The sequence below is a fragment of the Pogona vitticeps genome, chromosome 10 (genome assembly GCF_051106095.1).
Source record: "Pogona vitticeps strain Pit_001003342236 chromosome 10, PviZW2.1, whole genome shotgun sequence".
NCBI lineage: Eukaryota > Metazoa > Chordata > Lepidosauria > Squamata > Agamidae > Pogona > Pogona vitticeps.
Window position 1 is genome coordinate 472,462 of NC_135792.1, and position 20,900 is coordinate 493,361.

Below are 20,900 nucleotides of genomic sequence, written 5' to 3' on the forward strand. Positions count from 1 at the left end.
TTGTTGAATATACTAAATGCTGAGCTTGATCAGATTGCTCAGGTCAGCTCGCGGGCCTTCCAAACACTCACGGGGCCATTCTCTTTTGCAGGTCAGATGGACGCTCGTTGCCGTTCAGAGGCTAAACATGTCCTGTAGGCAGGATGGCGTCGGGAGCTGTCCAAGAGGTTGAGGTGCCTCCCAGCGGCCGGAGGATGATGGCTCGTGCTTGCGATGGGCGGCTCTTGTGCTGACGAGCCGAGAGGACGAGCCGCTTCCCTTCGGGCCTGGCCCTCGGCGCCATGATGGGAGAGACCCATCATGATTTCACCACCAGTGATATTGAGGCCGGCGTCCCGAACAAAGACAGAAGCTTCAAGCCGTTTGGCAAGAAAGATGTCGGTGAATTGGGCGGCTCGTTTCTGGACAGTTTGGAGTCCCGCAGTCCACAGTCCAGGACTGAGAATGGGCTCAGCGCAGTCGGCGTCAAGGACAAAGAGCCTCACAACCAGCGGGAAGCTGTGATCCGCCCCCAGCAAGCCGGCAAAATAGACTTCAAGTCCCTCCAGAACCGGCCCAAGTTCCTCAGCGACGGCCCCTGGGGTGCGGTCCAAGGGAGCCCCCAGTCCCCACCCGGGAAGAGCCGGGCCAGGGAGAAGACCCGGCGGCCGGGGAAAGGGGAACGGGCCGGCCCCCAGCAGCTCTACCGGCTCGCCATCAGCAGCGCCCGGCCCGGCCCCACCATTGGCATTGCTTACCCGCAGCAGAAGGTCACCCCTCCCAAGAAGGCCGACGTCGCCCAGGGCGGGGGCGTCTCCAGGCACTTCCACTTCCACGTCCCCGAAAGAGAGGCAGAGCTGCCGCAGGAGGACCGAGGCTTTGCCCGAGGCTTCCCGGAGGCTGCCTCCACCCACCTCTCCAGCAACTATACCTCATCGATAGCAACCCCGCGGTTGACCCACGCTGCCAAGATCCAGCCACCCCTCAGCCTCCCTCACGAAAGTCCCAGCCCCAACAGGCCGTTGCATTATTTGGATAATGGGAGCCACGCGTGGCCATCACCAGACAGAAACCTCCCAGGTGCTAACAGCAACGGACTCTTGGCCCCGAAGCCCTGCCCCTTCCCGGAGAGCGGCAAGCCCAGCGCGCACTCTCTGGCGGCCCTGTCGTTTCACTGCCCCTTCCAGCCGACGCCCAGCCCGGCGACGGATCCTTTCCCCGGAGATGACGCTGCTGCAGATTACGTGGACCTCCCCTTGGCCTCCGGCCAGGCGTCTCATGGTGCTTTTGCCTTCCATTCTTCCTCCAGGGACTGGAAAGAGGATGCTCTCGCCCTCGGGTCCTGCAACGGCTTGGCCCTAGAGAGCCGGGCCTGTGGGCTGCCCTCTCTGCCCCCTTCCTTCCTCCCGTCGCAGACCCCGGGGCCTTTGCCAGGCTACAAGGGAAGGAAGGAACACCCCACTGACCACAATGGTGCTATTTCTCCTCTTGGTGCTATGGACCAAAACTCAAGCACTTTCCAAGAAAACCCTGCCCTCTTCCCCGCTGGCTTCCAGGTCTCTAGTAAGCGGCCGCCCTCCTTGAAAGAGGGCATCACCAGCCAAAGGACCCTGGACCCTGGAAACGCTCTGTGGAGGGCGGTGCCCCCGATCCCTCTCCCCCAAGTGCACTTTCAGAACAAAGCCTGTAGTGACCCTCCGGCCGGCGGCCTCCTTCCCAGCTCCGTGCCTTTCGAAAAGACCCTTCCCTCCGTGGCTCAAGCCCACGGGCGGCTCCTGCAGCCATGGGAGGGCAGCCGGAAGCCCCACGCCCCCGTGGAAGAGGGCGCCACCGCCTACCTGAGCCCTCTGGGCAGCCAGCAGCCCTTCGGGGGCCCTTCGGGGCTGGAGTCGTGGCAGCACATGAAGAAATCCTGGCCGCATCTCCAGCTCGCCTCAGTGCTGGCCGGCCAGAGCAGGATCGAGCTGCCGAGGAAGCTGGCCGGCCAGAAGCTGCCTTTCCTCCTGGAGGCCTCGGAATGGGAGGGCAGTGGAAAGGCGCAGAAGAGCCCCGCCGGCTACGCAGGGGGCAAAGCCCCCCTGGCCGGGGAGGGGACCCTCGCGCAGAGGCAGGATCCAGACCCGCAGCCCTGTAGTTCGGCCCACGCTTTCTGCTTTGAAGGGGCAAAGGAGGCCGAGTCTCCCCGGGCGGGCACTCCCCGGGCCAGCAAGGCCAGGTTCTTTGGCCTGCCCACCGACTCCCACCTCCCTTCCATCCCAGCTTTCACGGTGCCACCATCGGCTTTGACCACGTCCCCGGATGAGTCGCCCGTCCCATCACCTGCCCTCAACCCCCCGAGCAGCAGTACCTGCTCTTCTCTCTCACCCACCTCGAGCAGCCCCAGCCGCTTTGAAGACGGTGCTCCCCTCAACACGCCCACCTTCTTCCACCACCCGTGCCATCCAAAGAGCAGCCACAAGCCCTTCCAGGCTTCAGAGTCGCTGAGCTCTGGCGCAGCCCAGTGCCCGGCGGCAGACCCGGTCCAGGCCCTTCTCCTCACCCAGGGCACCCCGAAGCAGGAGCTCCTCCACAGAGCCCTCCCGGCCAAGGGCCACATCCACGAGCCGTGCCCGGAGGCCTCCAAAGGGGGCCTGGAGAGCTTGGAAGCCGAACTGCCTCCTCCACCTTATTCCTCCCATCACTTCCTGGCCAGCTCCCTGAGCAGCGCCAGCCTGGACCAGCTGGACGTCTTCCTGACCTGCAAACAATGTGACCACAACTTCAGTAACCTCTCCTCTTTTTTGGAGCACCGCCAGTTCTGCAGTTCCCACCTGGTGCTCCAGAGTCAGGCCAAAGAGGCTCCCCATGGAACCGAGTGCAGGAGACAGCCCCCTGCCTCTCCCGCCCCTGGAAAGCAGGGGCCAGGGGTCCCGGGGCTCCTCCTGCCCCTTGAGCCTCATCCGCAGCTGATGGCTTTGAGCAAGGTGTCCGATTTCCTGGTGGACGAAGAGGGCAAAGGGGAGCCCAAGGACGACTCACTGAGGGCGAACTCGCTCAGCGGCCCAGCTACCAACCCTTTGCCGCTCAGCGCTTCCGACTTGGAAATTGATGATGCCAAGTTGGATAGCTTGATCACAGAGGCTCTAAACGGACTTGGGTACCAGTCGGACAACCCCGAGATTGACAGCAGCTTCATTGACGTCTTTGCTGATGAGGAACTGGCCTCGGTCAAGGTCACCAGTGGGGGGATGCCTTATAAACCGAAAGAGGACTTGCCTTCAGGGAAGAAGACGAAGCACACGGACACCGAGGAGAACGTCAGAACATTGAGCTGCTACGACAATCACCCTGGCAGAGATCTGTCCAAAGACAAGGCCTCTGGGAAGCAACGCGGCCCTAAGGAGGGAGGGATGAGCTGGCTTCCTGTCCACGGGGAGGGCAGTCTCGAAATACCGAGCAGCACAGAGCTATCTCAGAGTCAGGGGGTGGGTCCCAAGATGTTGGGTGGGGAGCCCAGGGATTCAGGGGCCCAAGCAAAGGGAGGACAGCGAGAGGGCAGGAGTAGCGCCCTTCTGCACAGGAAACAGGGAGCTAAAGTAACACCAGCCCCCAAGCAGCCGAAGAGCAGCGTGTCTCTTCCCGTGAACCGACTCAGGTCTACCAGCAGGTCCATGGCAGCCAAAGGGAACATCAAAGACACCAAGAAGCAGAAGCTGCGGAGCGGCACTTGGAGCAAGGAGCTCATTCATAAAATTGTCCAGCAGAAAAACAAGCTCCACCAACTGCAGACCAAAGGGGGCGAAGTCATGTCCTTCTCCTTGCTTGCGGACCGCCTGGTTCCAGAAATGAAGGACAGCAAGTTTGGCGAGTATGAATACATCTCGGAGTCCGACGACGAAAGAGTGGAATACGCCAAGCGGCACTGCCGAAGGAGGCTGGGCTCCAGGCTCAACGGGCGGCTGAGGAGTAGCTTCGGCAGGAGGCGCCCAGGGAGGGGTGGGCGGGAGAAGGAGAAGGAGCCCCCCTGGAGGTTCGGCCCCAGGAGGAGTCTTGGGGGAGAAGAGCCCCCAAGAGCCGCCGGCAAGGAGCCCAGGAGGAAGGAGGAGCGCCTGGCCCGAGGAGCCTGGAGGAGAAGCAGCCGGTCGTCCGCCAGCAGCTGCCAGAGCACAAGCATCTCCAGCGAAACCAGCGCCAGCTCCCCGACGAGCACGGAGCGGGCAGACTCGGACACCGAGAAGGAGAGCGAGCCAAGGAAGAGGCTCCTGCCGAGAAGCTCCGAACAGGCCTGGCCCCTTGCGAGAGAACGGCAGGTGATCCTTGGGAAGGAAACGGCGGGGAGCCGCCCAGCCAAACCCCACCCTGTGGGTTTCAAGGCCTCTCGGAGGGAGAGTCTGAACGTCGCCCGGGTCCCTTACGCCCACGAAGACGGAGCTTGGCTCCACGCCGAGGAGAAGCCCCTTCACACCAAGGGTGCCCTCGACAATGGCCCCAGTGCGCCCCTTGGCCCCAAAGAGTCAGCAGAGTATGGCAAGGGCTGCCCCCGTGACGGCTGCCGGGCCGAAGCGGCAGCCTTAGAGACCGACCCAGGCGGGCAGGCAGCGAAGCGACACGCCCAGCCCTTCCCTGCCTATCATGGGCAGACCTCGAAATGCCAAGAGGAAGAACAAACGGACAGCCCCTCCTTCGGCCCGCATGGCCTCCCCAGCGATGGGAGCGCCAGCTACAGACAGGCGGACACTAAGGACTTGAGGAAACCAGCAGAGTTCATGGCACCCGTCGGCTCTTTCAGCAACACTCCTGTTGGCGCCAGGATTGCGGGTAAAGGGCCGGTCGCTCCGGTGGACGTCGCTGGAATGTTTTCCGACTGCAAGGGACTGTCCGACCGCTGCGAGCCCTCGTCCCTCTTCTCAGGGGCAGTGTCCATGGAGCCGTCACCCAGCGCCAGCTTTTACTTGTGCCAGGGGGACCTGGAGGCCAGCTCGTTCAAGGAGAAGCCCCACCAGACAGTGCCTTATAGAGCCGGGAATGAGCAAGCCGCTGTCTCCGCCCCGCTCGGCTTCGATTCCTCCTCGGTCTTTGGAGAGCTCCCTTCACCCGCATTTGATGATGCCTTGTATGAGGGTGCAGCTTCCAGCAAGGCCAGTTATGTCCCCTTCGAGTGCCCCGGGCACCAGCTTGGCAAAATGGCGCCCTTTGAGCCACACTACTCTTCCTTCCTGCACGAAAAGGGCTGGGGCTTGATGGAGGAAGGCTCCCCCATTTTGCCGGACGAACTCTCCCAGTTCCATAGCCTCCCAGAGGACAAGCCAGAAGCCAAGAGGTATCTGGATGCCCACGGCCCTAAGAGGGTGGCCGACTACAGCGTGCCTTCTTTCCTGAGTGCCATGTCGGAGGATGAGCTGGAGATCAAAAGGCTGGTCACAGAACTGGAGAATCAGCTTCAGACGGGCAAACTTCACATGGAGGAGGTGCCCGGGGAACACCCCATCATCCCGAAACCTCACACGGAAAGGACGGAAGACCCGCAACAGTTTTTGCCCTTGACATTGGACCGGGAGAGTGACGGGAAAGGTTTGTTCCTCACCGAGACTGGGTTTGAGGCTGGAAACCTCCTTTCCACAAACCCCTACAGCTGTGATCACCTGGACCATGAGAACGGAAGCCACCAGGACCCTTGGCCCTGCTCGGTCCCCTTCAGCCCCCTCGAGGCCACCCTCCACGCACCCTCTGCTTCGGGACTGATGCTGGCCGATCCCTTTAGCGCCAAAGGGGACCCAGAAAAACTTTATGAAACTCTGAAGGATGCGGAGCTCTCTGGGGACGTCGATTTCAGTGGGATGAGGAATGACCCTCCTGGCACCGTGGCCGACTCCTGCCTCCCAGACCTCAGCATTGGGGTCGCCAGCTACGCAGAGCATTTGATGCAGAGCCCTGACCCACTGCTCCTCAAAACTCTAGAGCCCCCCGAGCTACCGACACACAGGGCTTCCCCGTCAACAGCAGACGCCTTCCTGGAATTTCCACCAACGGAGAAGATTTTGGAGGAGGCGGAAGGCCTGGGATTGTACCACCGCCCGGCTCCGTGCTTGAAACCAGGATGTGGGCAAGGAGATGTGACTGGTCAAGAAGCGTCAGAGGGCCATGTGCTTTCTGGAATTCCTAGCCCTGTCTGCCCGGAGGAGAAGGAGTTTCCTGAGAGCAGGTCCCCTGAAAGGCTAGCAAGCGCAACACCCCTCCGGAGCGGCCCAGAGGGTCCTGGGCTTCTGGAGGTCCAGCCCGGTGACAGCCAGGCGGTTTCCCAAAGCCCGGCAGCCCACGGCACAGCTGGCGGTGGGGCAGCTGTGCCTATTGAGTCCTTGGCCTACTCAGAGGAGGCCAAATACCAGTCGGATCTTGAAGAGAAGGCAGCCGACCCTTTGCAGCAGTTGCAGTTGCTTGTGGCCCGGACAGCCGAACACAATGGGGAGGATCTGCTCCTTCCCCGTTTTCCGGTGGTGCTTCCCGCCCCCCACCTGCACAGAAAACCTGGTGTGGATCCTGGATGGGAAAAGGAGCCTGCAGGTGCCGTGCCGGGAGAAGGAGAAGAGGTGAGCAATAATCCTGCGCTGGAGCAAAGGAGGGCATTGCTAGCCGAGGAAGAGACGGATCGCACGACCCAAGCCTCCGACCCCACAAAGCAAGTTCTGGAGCCAGAGACGCCAAGCGAGCAGCTACGCGAGCAGGTTTCCTCCTGCGTTGCAGGGCAAGCGCTGCTGCGGAGTCCGGAACGACACAACGCCATGGCAGAGGGACGGCAGTGGCAGCCTAGAAAAGAAGGATGCTCAAAGGAAGGAGGCAGGCATATTCCCCCAGGTGACGTTTCCCCAGAATGCAGCCCCCTCGCCACCCACAGCAACTCAGGAACAATCTTGTCACCAAGGGAGGAGGAGGGACCACCAGCAGGCCAGGTTAAGGGAGAGTCGGAGGAAAGTCCAGAGAAAGTGGCCTTGGCGTTTCAGAGTGAGAGGAACTCCCCTGTCAGCCGTGTCTCCCCAGAGAATGAAACGCCAGGTGGTGCGCCGGCAACTCTGCTCAAGGCACGCCTCCCCTGCCGGGCTCCTTGGGGTGACGCCTGCCCTGAGGGCCAAGCGCTGGAGACGAAGGAAACCCACCGGGATGAAAAGAACGGGGCCCAGATGGGACAGCTCCGGCCCGGCCTGTCCCTGGCTCCCTCCCTCCCTCCGTCGGAGGACCGTTACCTTCCGCAGGGAACAGAGTTCCGTTTGGGAACTGGCCCAGTTTTGGCACAAGAGAATAGTCTGGAGAAGAAGCAGGCGGGTTGCTGTGGAGAAGCCTCTCCGGATGGTCTTCCCCTAAATGTCGACGTTGCTGAGCAGAAGGACTCCTCACGGGAGGAGGACCCAGGAAGGGTGGCCGGCTCTGACTTTGGAGTTCCACCGGCTGAAGAGACTCGCTGTCTGAATGCTGCAGAGGGCCAAGCGAGTCCTCTCCTTGCGTGCGAGGGTTCCCCTAGGGCCGGAAAGGGTGCCCCTGGGAACACGAGATCGACTCCTTCAGAGCACAAAGAACAGAAAGGGGCGCCACAGTTCTCCCCCATCCCTTCGCCCCTGACCTCAGAGGTGACTGCCAGCGGGCAGGAGTGCTGTGCCAAGGAGGTGGCCCAAGACTTGGCAGGTCCTCAGACCTCTCCTTTTTCTGTGGCATGCTGCTCCGGTGATCTAGCCGCCCCTCTTGTAGGCACAGGGCCTCTCAGGGAACTCCAGGGAGACAGCAGCCGACCCCTCCATGTGCCACCTTTTGGAAATAAAGACCCTTCTGACTTGGAAGAGCCACCCAAACCTCTGGACGATGAGGAGAGCAGCCGGTGTAGTGAGAGGGGCACAGTCACCAGGCCTGCGCCGGTCTCCAGGCAAAACATCTTCCCTGGCCAGTCTCCATCGGAGGCGGATTCTGCTCTGCTTACTGACGGAAGAGCTGGTCAAAATGTGGAGTTTTCACCAAAGAACCTGGCAGGAGAGGGAAATAAAAACTGCCCCCGCCATCCAACTCAAACAGAGGTCCTTAGCAGAGATGCCCATGTGCCAGCGATGCCAAGGGCGAACTTCACAGGAGTGGCGAATGCTGGTGGAGATCAGCCAGGCCGCAATCACTTTCCTGAAAGGGCCAAGAATGGGCTGGAGGGTGCTTTGCGAGGGGTAGACTGTGGAGGCCCCGACTTGGAGAAGAAAAACTCAGAAGGGAAGGAGGATGGAGAAGGGCTCCCTAGCTGCACAGGGCTGGAAGAAAGCAAGAGAGAACGTCCATGGGAGGCCTCCAAGACTGGGCGACAGCTGGCAAAGAGGAAGAGAGGGTTGCCTTCTGTCTGTGACCTTTGCTTCATTCCGTTTAAATCAAAAGTCGGGTTGATGAGACACAAAGCTGTGAAACATCTGAAGAAGGACGTTGACCCTTCGTTACAGGATCCTGGCTTTGCTCCGCCGGAACAAACGTTAGAGCCAAGCAAGCGACTCTCTAGGAAAAACAGAAAGGCCCTAGTTACAAAAGAGGAGGCCAGCAGCTCACGCGTTCCGAAGGCAGCCAGTGGCCGACCCTTCCCAAAACCCTGCCGGGGCCAAAGGCAGGAGCCCAGCAGAGAGATCCAAGAGGTCGTCAGCAAGGTGCTCGGCAACTTAAGTGTCGTTTCATCCGCCATCTCTCACAAACTGAAAAGGATAGACGGTCCCAGTAAGGAGATTAAAACCAAGCCTAGGAGCTCCTGGGCTGATGGATCAGAGGGGTTGGCGTCATCGAGGTCTCCCAAAAAGGCGACCACAGGAGGAAAAGGAAGAGAAGCTGGTGCCAAGGAGTCAGGGAGCTTTGCTGGAAGGAAACTAAAAGGAAAAGCAAGGAAGGGGAAAGGAAAAGGGCCCTCTAACCAAAAGGAGGCCACCGGGTCTTCTCAGGAGACTGAAGTCCCTTCCGTTCACTCTGATGGGACTCGTGACCCCCTGGACCTCTTTCCGACCCCTGCCACCAAAGGGCAGGGAAGCTCTTCTTGGCTGCCTTGCCCTTTGACCTTTAAGGGACCCGAAGGAGGTGCTGGAAGAAGGCCTTCCACGGATGGGGCCCCTGCGCAGGAGGAGCCTCTCCACGACGCCGAGAGCGGCCCGGAGCCGGCAGGAGAGCCAGGAGGAAAAGGAACATGGACCCCCCAGGATGAGGGTCCAAGGGCATCCAGGGACGCCGGGGAGGAAGGAGTGAACAGGGCTTGTGAGGAACAGGAAGGCCACAAAGCTGTGGAAGGGTCTCGGCCGACGAAAGGAAGGGATTCGGAAGAGAGGAAGGGGACGGTGCCACCAAACAGCCTGCCAGGCCCCTCCGCTGCCCAAGCTTCCCACCACCTTGGCAAGGGTCTCCCTGACGTTGCCTCAGGCGAAGCAACCGAGGCTGCCTGCCCGTCTCCTGGGGAGGCCGAGTCCTGGAGGATGGAAGACCTTTCGCCCAAGGCGGAGTCCCGTGGAAGCAGAGGCGCAGCCCCCGACCTGCAGAGTTTGTTGGATGACGACGCCACTTTTTCACAGCTTTTCCCCAGAAACGACCGGTTTGCCCGTAGGAAATGCACGCGTGTGTATGGCAAGCGGGCCAAGAAACTACTCAGAGCTGCTGCAGAGTGGAAGAGCAAGCCGGAAGGTGGCACAGCGGACCCTTTTACCATCCGGATGGCTTCGGACCTTGGGGATACCGGCTCTCTCTGCGTCACCAGGGAGGATCCATGCGAGTACGACACCATCTCCCTCAACGACACCCTCATGCTCAACATGTGTCACGGCAGCAGCGCAGGCGTGAGCGAGGTCAGTTCCAGATTCGCCGATGGCCTGGCTCTGCGGCCGGATGCTGGACCAAGGGAGGACGGCAGAGATGTGGAGGCTGCGGGCCAGTTGAGTTTCCTGGAGCAGAAGAACCCGGCGAGGTCTCTCCCAGGCTTCAGCCACTGGAGCAGCCCCGAGAGGAAAGCAGAGGACGTCCCTGTGGCTGAAGCATCGCTCAGCCCTCGCCAGGAGCTCGCCGTGGAGGGCTCGGCCGCCGACACCAGTCCGGAACCTCCTGACCTCGGAGAAGGAGCCGGAACGGAGGGGAGCCGGCCCTCGCCTGCGTTTCACACCATTGATATGGAGATGTTGGAGGCCAAGTTTGAAATGAGGGACCTGTGCCTCTGTGGTGGGGGAGACGGGGAAGGTCCCCTCAGCCAGGCAGGAGACGATGGTGCCCACGCCTTTGCTTTCCAGCCGCCTCCCGCCTTGCCAAGCAGGCCTGCGAAAAGCCAGCCGGAGGAAGGGAAGCCCAGCAAAGCCCGAAGCGACCCGACCCTCAAGGCCAAAGACAAGCAGTACAAGTGCAAGGTCTGCTTCCAGTGGTTCCGGACCTTGGGAGAGCTGGACTTCCACAAGCTGAGCCACAGCCCCTCGCCTCCGCCCACCTGCTACATGTGCGTCCAGAGGAGGTTCAGCTCGCGGGAGCAGCTGCGGGACCACCTGGAGGCGAAGCACGCCAAGAGCAAAGCGGGCCTCTGGGCCTGCGGGATGTGCCTGAAGGAGATCTCGGGCGTCGGGATGTACAACGAGCACCTGCGGGAGCATGCCACCCAGTTCGCCCGGAAAGGCCAGGCCCAGAAGTCTCTCCTGGCCTTGCCCGGCTGCTTCGGCGAAGACGCTGCCGCCGTCACCAGCTTCCTGAACTCCATCATCTATCGCAAGCCCAGCAAGGCTTCCCGGCAGGCGGAGGCAGGGAGCCGAGGGCCCGCAGGCCCGGAGAGGAAAGGCCCCCGGGAACCTCCTGGGCAGGAAGGCGCCCTTGGCCAGGGGGGGCCCCCGGGGGCCCTGGAGAGGACGCCGCCGCCGCCGCCTGCCCCCTCGCCCAGCCCGCCTTCCCCGGACCCTGCCCTGAAAGCCGAAGGGGCCCAGAAGCTGGCGCACCCGGTGCACCCGGAGTGCAAGGATCCCTCCCGCGACTGCCACCACTGCGGGAAGCAGTTCCCCAAGCCCTTCAAGCTCCAGCGCCACCTGGTGGTGCACAGCTTCCAGAAGATCTACCTCTGCCCCCGGTGCCCGATGTTCTACCAGGAGACCCAGGAGCTGCGGCGCCACCTTAGCCAAGAGCACCCGGCGGCCGAGGCCCCGGAGGTCAAGCACACCACCCTCTACGCCTGCGAGCTCTGCGCCGATGTCATGCACGTGATCAAGAAGTCCTTCATCTGCAGCGCCTGCAATTACACCTTCTCCAAGAAGGAGCAGTACGACCGGCACATGGAGAAGCACCGGGCGGGGAGCCGCAGGACCTTCCGGTTCCGGGGGGTGATGAGGCCGCGGGGGGGAGCCTGGGCAAAGGAGGGCGGCCCGGCGGCCCCAGGCGAGGCGCCCCTGGGGGAAGGCAGGCCAGCCACCCAGAGGAGGAAGGTCGCCCCCCGCCCCGGCCTCCCCGTCCCCCCGGCCGACTCAGAGGGCGTCCAGGCCGCCACCCCTCTGGAGGGGGATCTCCCCTCCTCTCCAGGCAGGCCTCGGCCCCCCGCGGCCAACGGGATTCCTGCGGATCCAGCCCAGAGCTCTGTGCGAACCAAAGTCTCCGGGGCCAGTTCCTCCTCCCTCTCGGCTGAAGGGCCCGAAGCCCCTCTGGGCCACCCTCCGCCTCCCCCTCCTCCTCCTCCTGCCACGCTCCTGGTGGCCCCGAACGGAGAAGCCAGGGGCCCGGACGTCGGTTGCGTCGAGACCGGGCAGCCCTCCGAAGGTCGCTTCCTGGCTGGGCCGCTGCCTCCCTTCCTAGACCCTCCAGATGCAGGAGCCGGTGCGGATCTCGCCAGCTCAGCCGCTACGGAAAGGGCCGCCGGCGCTGCGCCTTCCACGGCTCATCCCCCCGAGGAACTTGGTGTTCCAGGAAAAGCCCCCGAGAGCGGCCACACGGATCCCGCCTTGGGGACGTGGCTCAGTCTTTACTCAGAGGAAGACCCCGTGAGCAAAAAAGCCGGGACTGAGGCCACAGAGGGTAAAACCCAGGGCAGCACCGATCCTCATCCGGATGAAACTCAGCCCCAGGAGGATGCTCCCAAGCCGCATTTACGGGAAGCCCCCTTCCGGGGGGTTCCGCCTCTAAAGGACAAGCGAGCCTCCCCTGCCCTCAGCCGGCTGGCCAAAGAGATACCTTTCAAGAAAAGCACAGGGGGCCATGGCCCGGCGGAGGGGGCCCTGGGTGTGCCCGGCTCTCTTGACCGTGGGGAGGGGGCTCAGAACCCTCCCTGCCCAAAGGACAAGCCTCCTCCGGCGCTGGGCAGCACCGACGTTGCCAACCAAGAACCGGGAAGCCACCCAATCAAACCGGCCGGTGGCCCCTTCCGAAGCGAGGCGGGGGGAACGCCAGCAAAGCACCACGCTTCTGACCCAAGCCGATGCCCAGAGAGACCCGTGGCCGGTGGGCAGGCGAAGCTTCACCCGGCAAAAAGGAAAGAGCACAAGTCTTCCCACAAGGGCAGCCCTGCTTCCCAGGAGAACCTCGAGGAAGACGGGAGCAGGAAGAAGAAAGCCCGGACCCAGGAGCCGGTGAGAAATGACGGCCCTAGAGGGTACCGACGGGCCGACTGGGCGAGTGGTGATGGCCTGGCGCTCTCTCCGCGGAGGAGGGACTCCCCTTGCCCTAAGCCGACCCCTAAGCTCAAGGTGCCCCTGCCTGCCGGCCAGCTGAGAAGGCTCCTGCCGGACCCTGGTTTCCCGAAGAAAGGGGAGGGGCGCCCCCATGCCCCCGGAGACGGGAAGCCCCGCCGGAGAGGCCTTCTGGGCAGCAAGGCGGCCCTCCACCCGCTGGGAGCCAAGGACCCCTCCCTCTCCCTTCCCGGCTCTTCAAACCGGCCGAGAGCTCTCCAAGGTGCTAAACTGCCCGACGCCGCTCACAATTACAGGACGGCGGAATCCCAGAACAATCTGCTAAGCCAACTGTTTGGGCAGAAATTAACTAGCTTTAAGATTCCTTTAAGAAGAGATACTTCTGAGTAATTTATGAAAGTGACTTATGGTGATCCTTCGCTGCTTTCATGGGGTTTGCAAGGGAGAGGGGGGTTGAAATTATCAAAGCATTAAATTCGTTTGTGTAGCGAGATTTCTCTGTCTAGCTTAAATGAACTTGCACTGCAGCCTCTGAAATAGTTTTGCTTTGTGTCTTACTAATCTACTTTAATTCACCTGATTTATCATGCAAATGCTAGAACTTTGATGTTGCTGATGATTTCCATGAACTAAAACTGTAATCGCTTTGGGCAGAGCGAAGCGTCAAGAGGAAATGCTTTATGGGAGAAGTGCTGAGGTTAGAAGGATCCTTTGCAAATCCCAACCCCTTTTCAGACAGTGTCTCTGTTATCTTTGTACAAAGTACTTGAAGAGATGAACTTCATTCCAGAGATGTCTTATTCATAAGGTGCAGCACACTGTAGGAAGCGCTCCCCCCACCTCCCACCCCTCCTGGAGGTTTTGCACAAATATCCCCCCAAAAAACCCACATTTAATTGGGAAGCCGCCTAGGATGGGATAGAGGTTTTTTTTAAAAAAAAAAACACACACACAGACACATAAACGTGTGTGTGTGTGTGTAAAAAAAACCTATATATATACACACACATATAAAGGAGGAAGTAGGCCAGAGTTTGGACAGACAAGCGTTTCCAGGAAGATTGCATCAGGAGCAAACTGGTATGACTGTGAGGTGTATGAGAAGTCACTGCCTTTATGAGACCACTGTAGATGTTGCTGAAAGGGGTTTGAATGTTTGTCTTTTAAGAGACAGCTCTCCTAGCTGAACTGCACCTTGAAGATGTGTGATATAGTTTCATATTAATTATTGTTTTTATTATTGTTGTTATTTTCCATTGAGAAAACTGTGCCAAGTTACCAACCCCCCTCCCTCCCCCTCCCCCCACATGCAAACCTGCAGTACTGTGTTCTAAAAGCCAGCAAAGTGTCATTGCTGAACCAAAAACTCTTACTGTATTAAGGTAGTAGCTACACCTGGTAGGGGAGTTACAACTTGCAGATAACTGGTGCTATTTTTTATTTTGCTCTTGTAATGTGAATACAGGTGGGAAGACACAGACACACAGACAGACACAGAGCAACTCAAGGGGGAAAAGGGAGATATTCATGAAAGAATCTGCCTGTAGAAATCTAACTCGGAGACAGCGCAGGGTGGCGTTTCCAGGCATCCTGGGAGCTGGTGGTGCCGACATCAGAGAGGCCATGAAGGCGCTCTGGGTTTTAGCCTGAACATTAAATGTGCAGCCCAAGCTGTTGAACCTCCTTGGGGTCTTGTGGCCAGGGCCTTGGATAGCTCCCCTGCACACAATTCTGCTGTGCAAACACTCTGCAGCACACTTAAGGACGGTCACATCTGGAGGCTCGAATCTCAGGTGCAAGAGGAGGAGGAGGAGGAGGGGGGTCGGCTCTTCGTAGGGGCGCCTAAGGTCCGGGAGGAAGAGGAGGGACTATGCACTGACTGGTTAATGGGGGTGGGGGTGGGGGAGGGCACGCTCTCAGAGTACCCGGCGTGCATTTTGCAAACTGCGCACGGTGTGTTTTTAAGAATTTTAAAGGAATTAAATGGCTTTATCCTGTTAATAGGTACCTTTACAGTTTCTTTGTGTTATAAAGAAAGAAAGAATGATAGGTTAATTATACATTGGGTGCTTTATGTTAAAAGTTTTTATTTTGATATTTGTCAGAAAGCTGAGAAAAAAAAAGATCAGCAGGTACAGTTTTTAAAAATATAACGTTGTACAGGTGCTATTTGAGCACCTCTTTTCATACTGTCGAATAAAGTCTGAGATGAGCAGTCGAGGCGGTGCTGTAAAACAGGGCCCGGATTTCTACTCTCAAAATATAGTCCAATATTTTCACAGAAGCTCTCGAGTCTGAGTGGCATTTTTCATACAGTCTGCTTTTATTGCTTCTTTTATTGCTTCATGGGTATGCCATGAGAGGAACAGCCTCCTCGGGGGCCCAATCCAGCCCCACCCCATGCCTCCCCACGCACTCTGTCTGCAGAATCCTCTTCCTTTGGCCCCCAGCTACCTCTAAAATATGCCTCTCTCCCCCCCCCCCAATCTTCTCTGGAACTCCGTTGATCCTTTGGGGTGTGTGAAAGGGGTTCTCCTTCCTCACCCATGAGCCGTGGAAATCATGGGGGCTGGGCAGAGGTGGGTGTCTCTTTGGGCAGAGGTACCCATTGAAACAAGGCCAATTTTTGCAGGTTGGTGGTGTGTAGATGCAAATTATCCTGGGGACTGTAAATGAAAAAAGAGTAACTCCCCCCCCCCCAATTGCTGATAAAAAGACAGAGCCCCAGACGGTGGGTTGATAACGCTGGCACTTCTAGCTTCTAATCTTGAGCCATGCTGGGCTCCTTGGCTGTTGCAACCCATTTGACTCCATCCACAGACCTCTCTTCCTAGAATCAGGCTTTGCCTCCAAACGCCTCTCATTCAAGTTAATTAGCCACCCAAATTCAGTGGGAAAGGAAAGCGGGCTTCTGTCAACTCAGCAAATGCAGAGGATGATGCTGCCGCCCCCTTGCCCTCAATTAGCACTCTAAAAACCCATGTTGACATCATAGAAATAAATGCACCTCCGTGACGTGGGAGAAGCTCGGGTGGGGGGGTGGGGGTGGTCCGCTCCCTCCTCCCTGACAGCCCCAACCTTGCAAAGTCACAGCCCAGCAGATGGAGCAAAGCTTTCTACTGATGGGAGCGAATGAAATCTGTGCCACAGCAGATCTTTTCCGCTGATGGGCACGAGAGAAGACCACCAGGTCTTCATGCCGCTTATCCACCTTGTAGATAGGAGCATATCCTGCTGCATTTCGGGGTGTACGTGCTTACAGAAAGTTCAAGCACAGTAGCAACAGCCACCTTGCTGAGTTATCATGGCAGCCCCTGGCCCTTCTAGAGGGGGGGGGGGACGGCTGCTCAGATGGTCCCGGCCAGTTCCCTTTGGCCCTCCGGCTGACCTCTGACTGAGCATCCTTGAGCTGCAGAGTCACGGTGCCTGCCACAAAGCAACGGGTATATTATATTCTTTAATTACTGTTGCAATCATAACATTTAAACACTGTCAACGAGAGATAGCTCGTAACCGCAGGCTAGAATCCTGCCACTTGGGGCTTGTAACTAAAACTGCAGGATTAATTTGATTAATTGATAGAATTATTTTCCAAACCACTCTTTTGTTTATGGCGGCTTAAAATGCTCACAGCCCGCACCCTCGCAGAGCGTTGTGAAGTCGAGATAACGCTCTCTGAAAATAATTAGTATAGCTTAATTTAGGGAGGGGAAAAAAATAACCTCCAAAAAAATGTTCCCGATCAAGAAATGTACAGCCGCACACATTTTGCAAGCAGGCTTTGGCGAAAAATATCACGGAGGCGGAAAAGGGGCTTGGGCGCTCCCGCCTGGAGATATTGCGTTGCAGACACAAAAGCACCAGGAAGAGAGGAGAGGGTGTCCCCGTGTGTTCCAGATTTCTCGCTCCTCCAGATGAATCTCATGAAGCGCTTTCAGAAGCAACAGGCTCCTCTGGAAGTCCTCAGCCGGTGGGCCGAGAAAAAGCAGCTTCCGGGTGGCGGCCGATCTCTGCTCCCTCATCTCGTCACCTTATTTCGTTCGAACACACCAGAAGCAGGGGCCCAAGTGGGTCTCCTCGGCCTTGCCCAGGAAAACAGTCCCGGGAGCCTGCACGCGTGGATCGTGGACGGCCAAGCGGTGAGGGCACCGTATGGGAGCGGAAGAACCGAAGAGGCTCTTCCTGTTCCCTTGCCTTCTCCAGAACGAAGCCAGGATTCCGGAGCTGAGCTTTGATGAAGGCGAGTGAGGACCCAAGAGGAGGGGGACGCAGCGCGCAGCGTTTTCGGGTAGGAAAGCTTGCCTGGGGGGCCGACGGCCTAAAGAGAAGAGGTTGAGGCCCTCAACTGGGGAAGGGGTACAAAGAGGACCTTGAGGACGTTGCTCCTCTGGGCTCTTGGGGTCGCAAGCCAAGAAGGCAACGGCTTCCCTCGCAGGTGGAGGAGGATCTCCCAAACAGCTCTTGGCCCATCCGGGCACCGTTTGCCTTAGAAGGACGACGACTCTCCTGTCTCAGGAAGGCAGGAAGACACTGGGTGCCCCCCCCCCAGGTCCAGTTTCCCCACCACCACCGGGTTCTCGGAGGGAGGGAGCCAGGTTTTTCCCACCATGCATCCAGTTCAGTATGTCCAAGGAACTCTCTTGAAATGGGGGCCGCCATAGAAAGGGCACCAGGAAGAGCCAGCGCAGAAACATGGATGGCCCACACCCCCTGTTGCCACACCATAAGCAGATGTTCAGGACTTCTGCCAGGGCAGGTGATTTGCCCAGATCTGAGGGCAATCCTGGGGAAATAAAGGAGGGGGGGGAGAGAGAGAGAGGAAGAAGGGAGCAGCAGCCCTGCCTGTCCGTCAGTCAGACTCAGCTCCCTAAAGCCCTCGAGTTTCCTGAGCCCAGCTTTGATCGCTGAGCGCTTCGGACGCGTGTGACACTTGGAAGATTGCTGGGGAGGACACCGTAATTCCCACAAAGAAGGGAAAGGAGAAAGGAAAGCCGTGAGTCCTTGCAGATTAACACTGGGCTGGGCTGGTGAGGGGGGGCGCAGGGTGTGGATGTGAGCTGGGGGGGGCAGCGTTTGGACCAGGGAGAAAGAGTGCGGCTAAGGAGGGGGAAGGGAGGGGGTGCAGGCATGGGAGAAGAAAGAGCCACAGAGCGGCCTGAGGAAGACCCCCAGCTGCCCCAGCCCTCGAGAAGGCAACCTTCCCTGCCCACCAGCAGCTGGACCTGAAGTGACGCTTGCCCAAATCTAGGGATCGGATCAGGGCCTTGGCTTGCAAAATGCCCAGGCGGAAGACCTGGTGGCTTTCCTCTGTTCCCCCACCTGGTGAGGTCAAGTCCCAAGTCTCGCCACAGGGAGATCTGGCCAGCAGGGGGCAGCCCAGCCTCCCTCTGGGGGCAGGTCTTCTCCATGCGCACATCCACTCTACCTAAAAGCCCCAGGGGGGAAATTCTGGGGCTTCTTTTGGGGACTTCCCAAATCATGCCCCACTTACCAAGCAGCCCTTTGCCAATCCCATGCCCAGTGCCCGCTTTTTCTGAACCAAGCAGAGAGTTAGACTGGAGAGCTGGCCAGACCCTCCCATGCTTGGATCCTAATGTTTATTTATAATTTAAAACATGGGGGATGGATGGATGGATGGATGGATGGATGGATGGATGGATGGATGGATGGATGGATGGATGGATGGATGGATGGATGGATGGATGGATGGATGGATGGATGGATGGATGGATGGATGGATGGATGGATGGACTGGCTAATAGGCTACGTAGGCATTCTATGTTTCTCCCATAACTGACACTCAACCGAGACCCGTCATCGCAACATTAAACTGAAGCCCATTAAAAGCCAAAGCCAAAGCAGCTTCTTAACTGATGATTAAGTTCAAAACAGCACCAAGCTGATTTTGAAACTCACCTACACAAAGTCCAGTGTCCAGTTGAGAACAACTCCTTCCTCGTTGGCTGCTCTGTGGCCAGAAGCCCACTTGAGTCATGAAAGGACCTTTGCCCCCTCGATCTAAAAAGAAGGCGGGGGGAGCCAGCCGTGCCCCTCCTGCCACAGCCTGGGGGGCAGTCCTCTTTTTATCCTCCTCACCCTCCTCCTCCTCCTAACCAGCTCTCTTTTGCACAGTGACTTTCCGGCTGATTTCACAGGTGATTTTATTTTTTTCCACTGTGGATGATATCTTTAGACATCAGTCAAAGGTTTTAAAAAAACCCCACGTTGCGTGGCTCCATCCCCTGTGGGCCATGGCAGGAAACTGAGAAGCCATCGCTTTGTGCCGAAAAGGACCGCTAGCCAGAGCCACTTTGTTACAGCTGCTCCTGCCGCCAAAGGGGTCCAGCCCAGGGCTTTTCTGTGTTGGAAACCAGCACCCACCTTCTTCCAGAAGGCCCCTCCGCTCCGCTCCTCTTCCCTTCCTTTTTGGCTATCGGGAAAGGACCTTCTGCGCCCTGGCCGACTCTGTCTTCTCCCCTCCCTCCCTCCCTCCCTCCCTCCCTGCCGCCTCCCAGTTCTCCCTCCCCATCCCAACACACCTTCCCTCCGCTTGCTCCTAATATCGCCCCTGATTAATTAGCACTAATACAAATGTACACAGCTCCATAAAAAGATGTCACTTCCCGCACAATGAGGTTTGCTTCGGCTGGGCCATTATCTCTCCTCCGCAGGCATGCCGTTCCGTCTGCGGGAAAACATTCTATTTATTCTGGTGTGTTATGACAATCTCTCTGCAAACACAACTCAAGCAGGCGCACACACTTACACGTGCGTACACCCGTGCCCACGCGCACACACCTACAGACATGGCCGAGCCACGCTCGATCACTTAAAAGCACTGCTAGGAGGAGGATGGTGGGGACCACCCATCCGGTGACTTTCCTGAGGACTCTGGCCCACGAGGCCCATCGTCCTTCACCCACTGGAACCAAGGCACTCAAGCCTTTGATGGTGAAGGACAATGGGCCGTGCAGTCCGGAGCCTTCAGGAAAGCCACAGGTTCTTGATCCCATGGTCCCCACAAAGGCTTGAGGCTGAGCTGACCCGTAGACCTTGGGAACATATTCTTTCCTAATTTGTTTTCCCTCTTTGGGGGGACCTCGCGAACGAAGTCCTCCTTTCCTGCCCCTCTTGCCAGCAGGCAGAGCGGAAGGCGGCCCTCTCAAATGCAGCTTCAGCAGAGCAGCTGTGTTAGTTATATATCAATGAACAAATAAGGGATTGATTGATTGATTGATTGATTGATTGATTGATTGATTGATTGATTGATTGATTGATTGATTGATTGATTGATTGATTGATTGATTGATTGATTGATTGATTGATTGATTGAGCTTATAGGTCGCCCATTTAGACATTGTCTACTCTGGGCGGCTCACAGAACACGTAATAAAAACAGTTCATAGAAAATAACAGATTCCAACAGTAATACAAAAACAGAACAGATAAAGATAAAGAAAGAGAATTACGTAGTGACCGGGGGGGGGGGCGGCCTGTCTATATACTGTAACCAGGTCTTGAGTTGATTTTTGAAACTGCCCAGCGAGGGGGCCAGACAAATCTCGGGTGTGTGTGTGTGTTCCAGAGCCTTGTTTTTTCTTTCTGGGCCTCCCTCGGCTCCTCAGTCGCCCCTCCTGGCTAGATCGGGTGAGACGAGTAGATCTAGGAAGAGGAAAAGGTTGCACCTTCAAGGCTAACCACTACATTTCCAGGTGAGCTTTCGTGGATGATGAGTCCACGTCCTCAGATGTAGTCTGCCTTTCAACACTCATTTGTGGCTGCCTCCGATCGTGGCAAAATAATGACCATTTGTGTGTCTTGAGTTTCCCACCGTAAATGACGGTTCTTTTCAGATGTTTTCTGGCAAACCTTCTGCTGAAAAGGGAGGCAAATGTCGACCCCGGGGCTCCCCAGCCTCTGGCTGCCTAAAACGAAGCCGGCACGCAAGAGAGCACGCAGGAATTGTGAGCACTAAGCCGGAGTTTTAGAAAGAATTCATCAAAAATTGGATTGCAACCCCTAATCCGTTAAAAGCATTCAGCAACCCCTTTAAAAAGCGGTGGCTCCCATCCTCTGGCCTGAGCCACCTCCCCGTCCAGGTGCTTCCCCCAAGGCGCCCTGTTTCCCTCTGAAGCCTTCACGGCGCCCAAGAGGGAGGTTTGCAGGGCAGGCTTTCCAGCATCCGAGTCCCTCCTCCCCTCATCTCCCAAAGGAAGGTGCTCGGCCGTCCACTACGCAAACATGCCAGGTGGTGGAGCAAATGATGTGCTGCTTGTCTGCATTTATTTATTTATTTTGGGTGATACATTTTTTTTA

General features: G+C 58.0%; 1 protein-coding gene across 1 annotated transcript in view; it reads left to right on the forward strand.

Annotated features, from left to right (window-relative positions):
- Positions 1-14,868, forward strand: part of ZNF469 (zinc finger protein 469) — a 149,048-nt gene extending 134,180 nt beyond the window's left edge. The window contains exon 4 of the mRNA XM_072980424.2: positions 92-14,868. Coding sequence (XP_072836525.2) covers positions 282-12,974 — 12,693 coding nt within the window. The 5' untranslated portion in view covers positions 92-281 and the 3' untranslated portion in view covers positions 12,975-14,868. The remainder of the gene's footprint in view (positions 1-91) is intronic.
- The last annotated feature ends 6,032 nt before the right edge of the window (positions 14,869-20,900 follow it).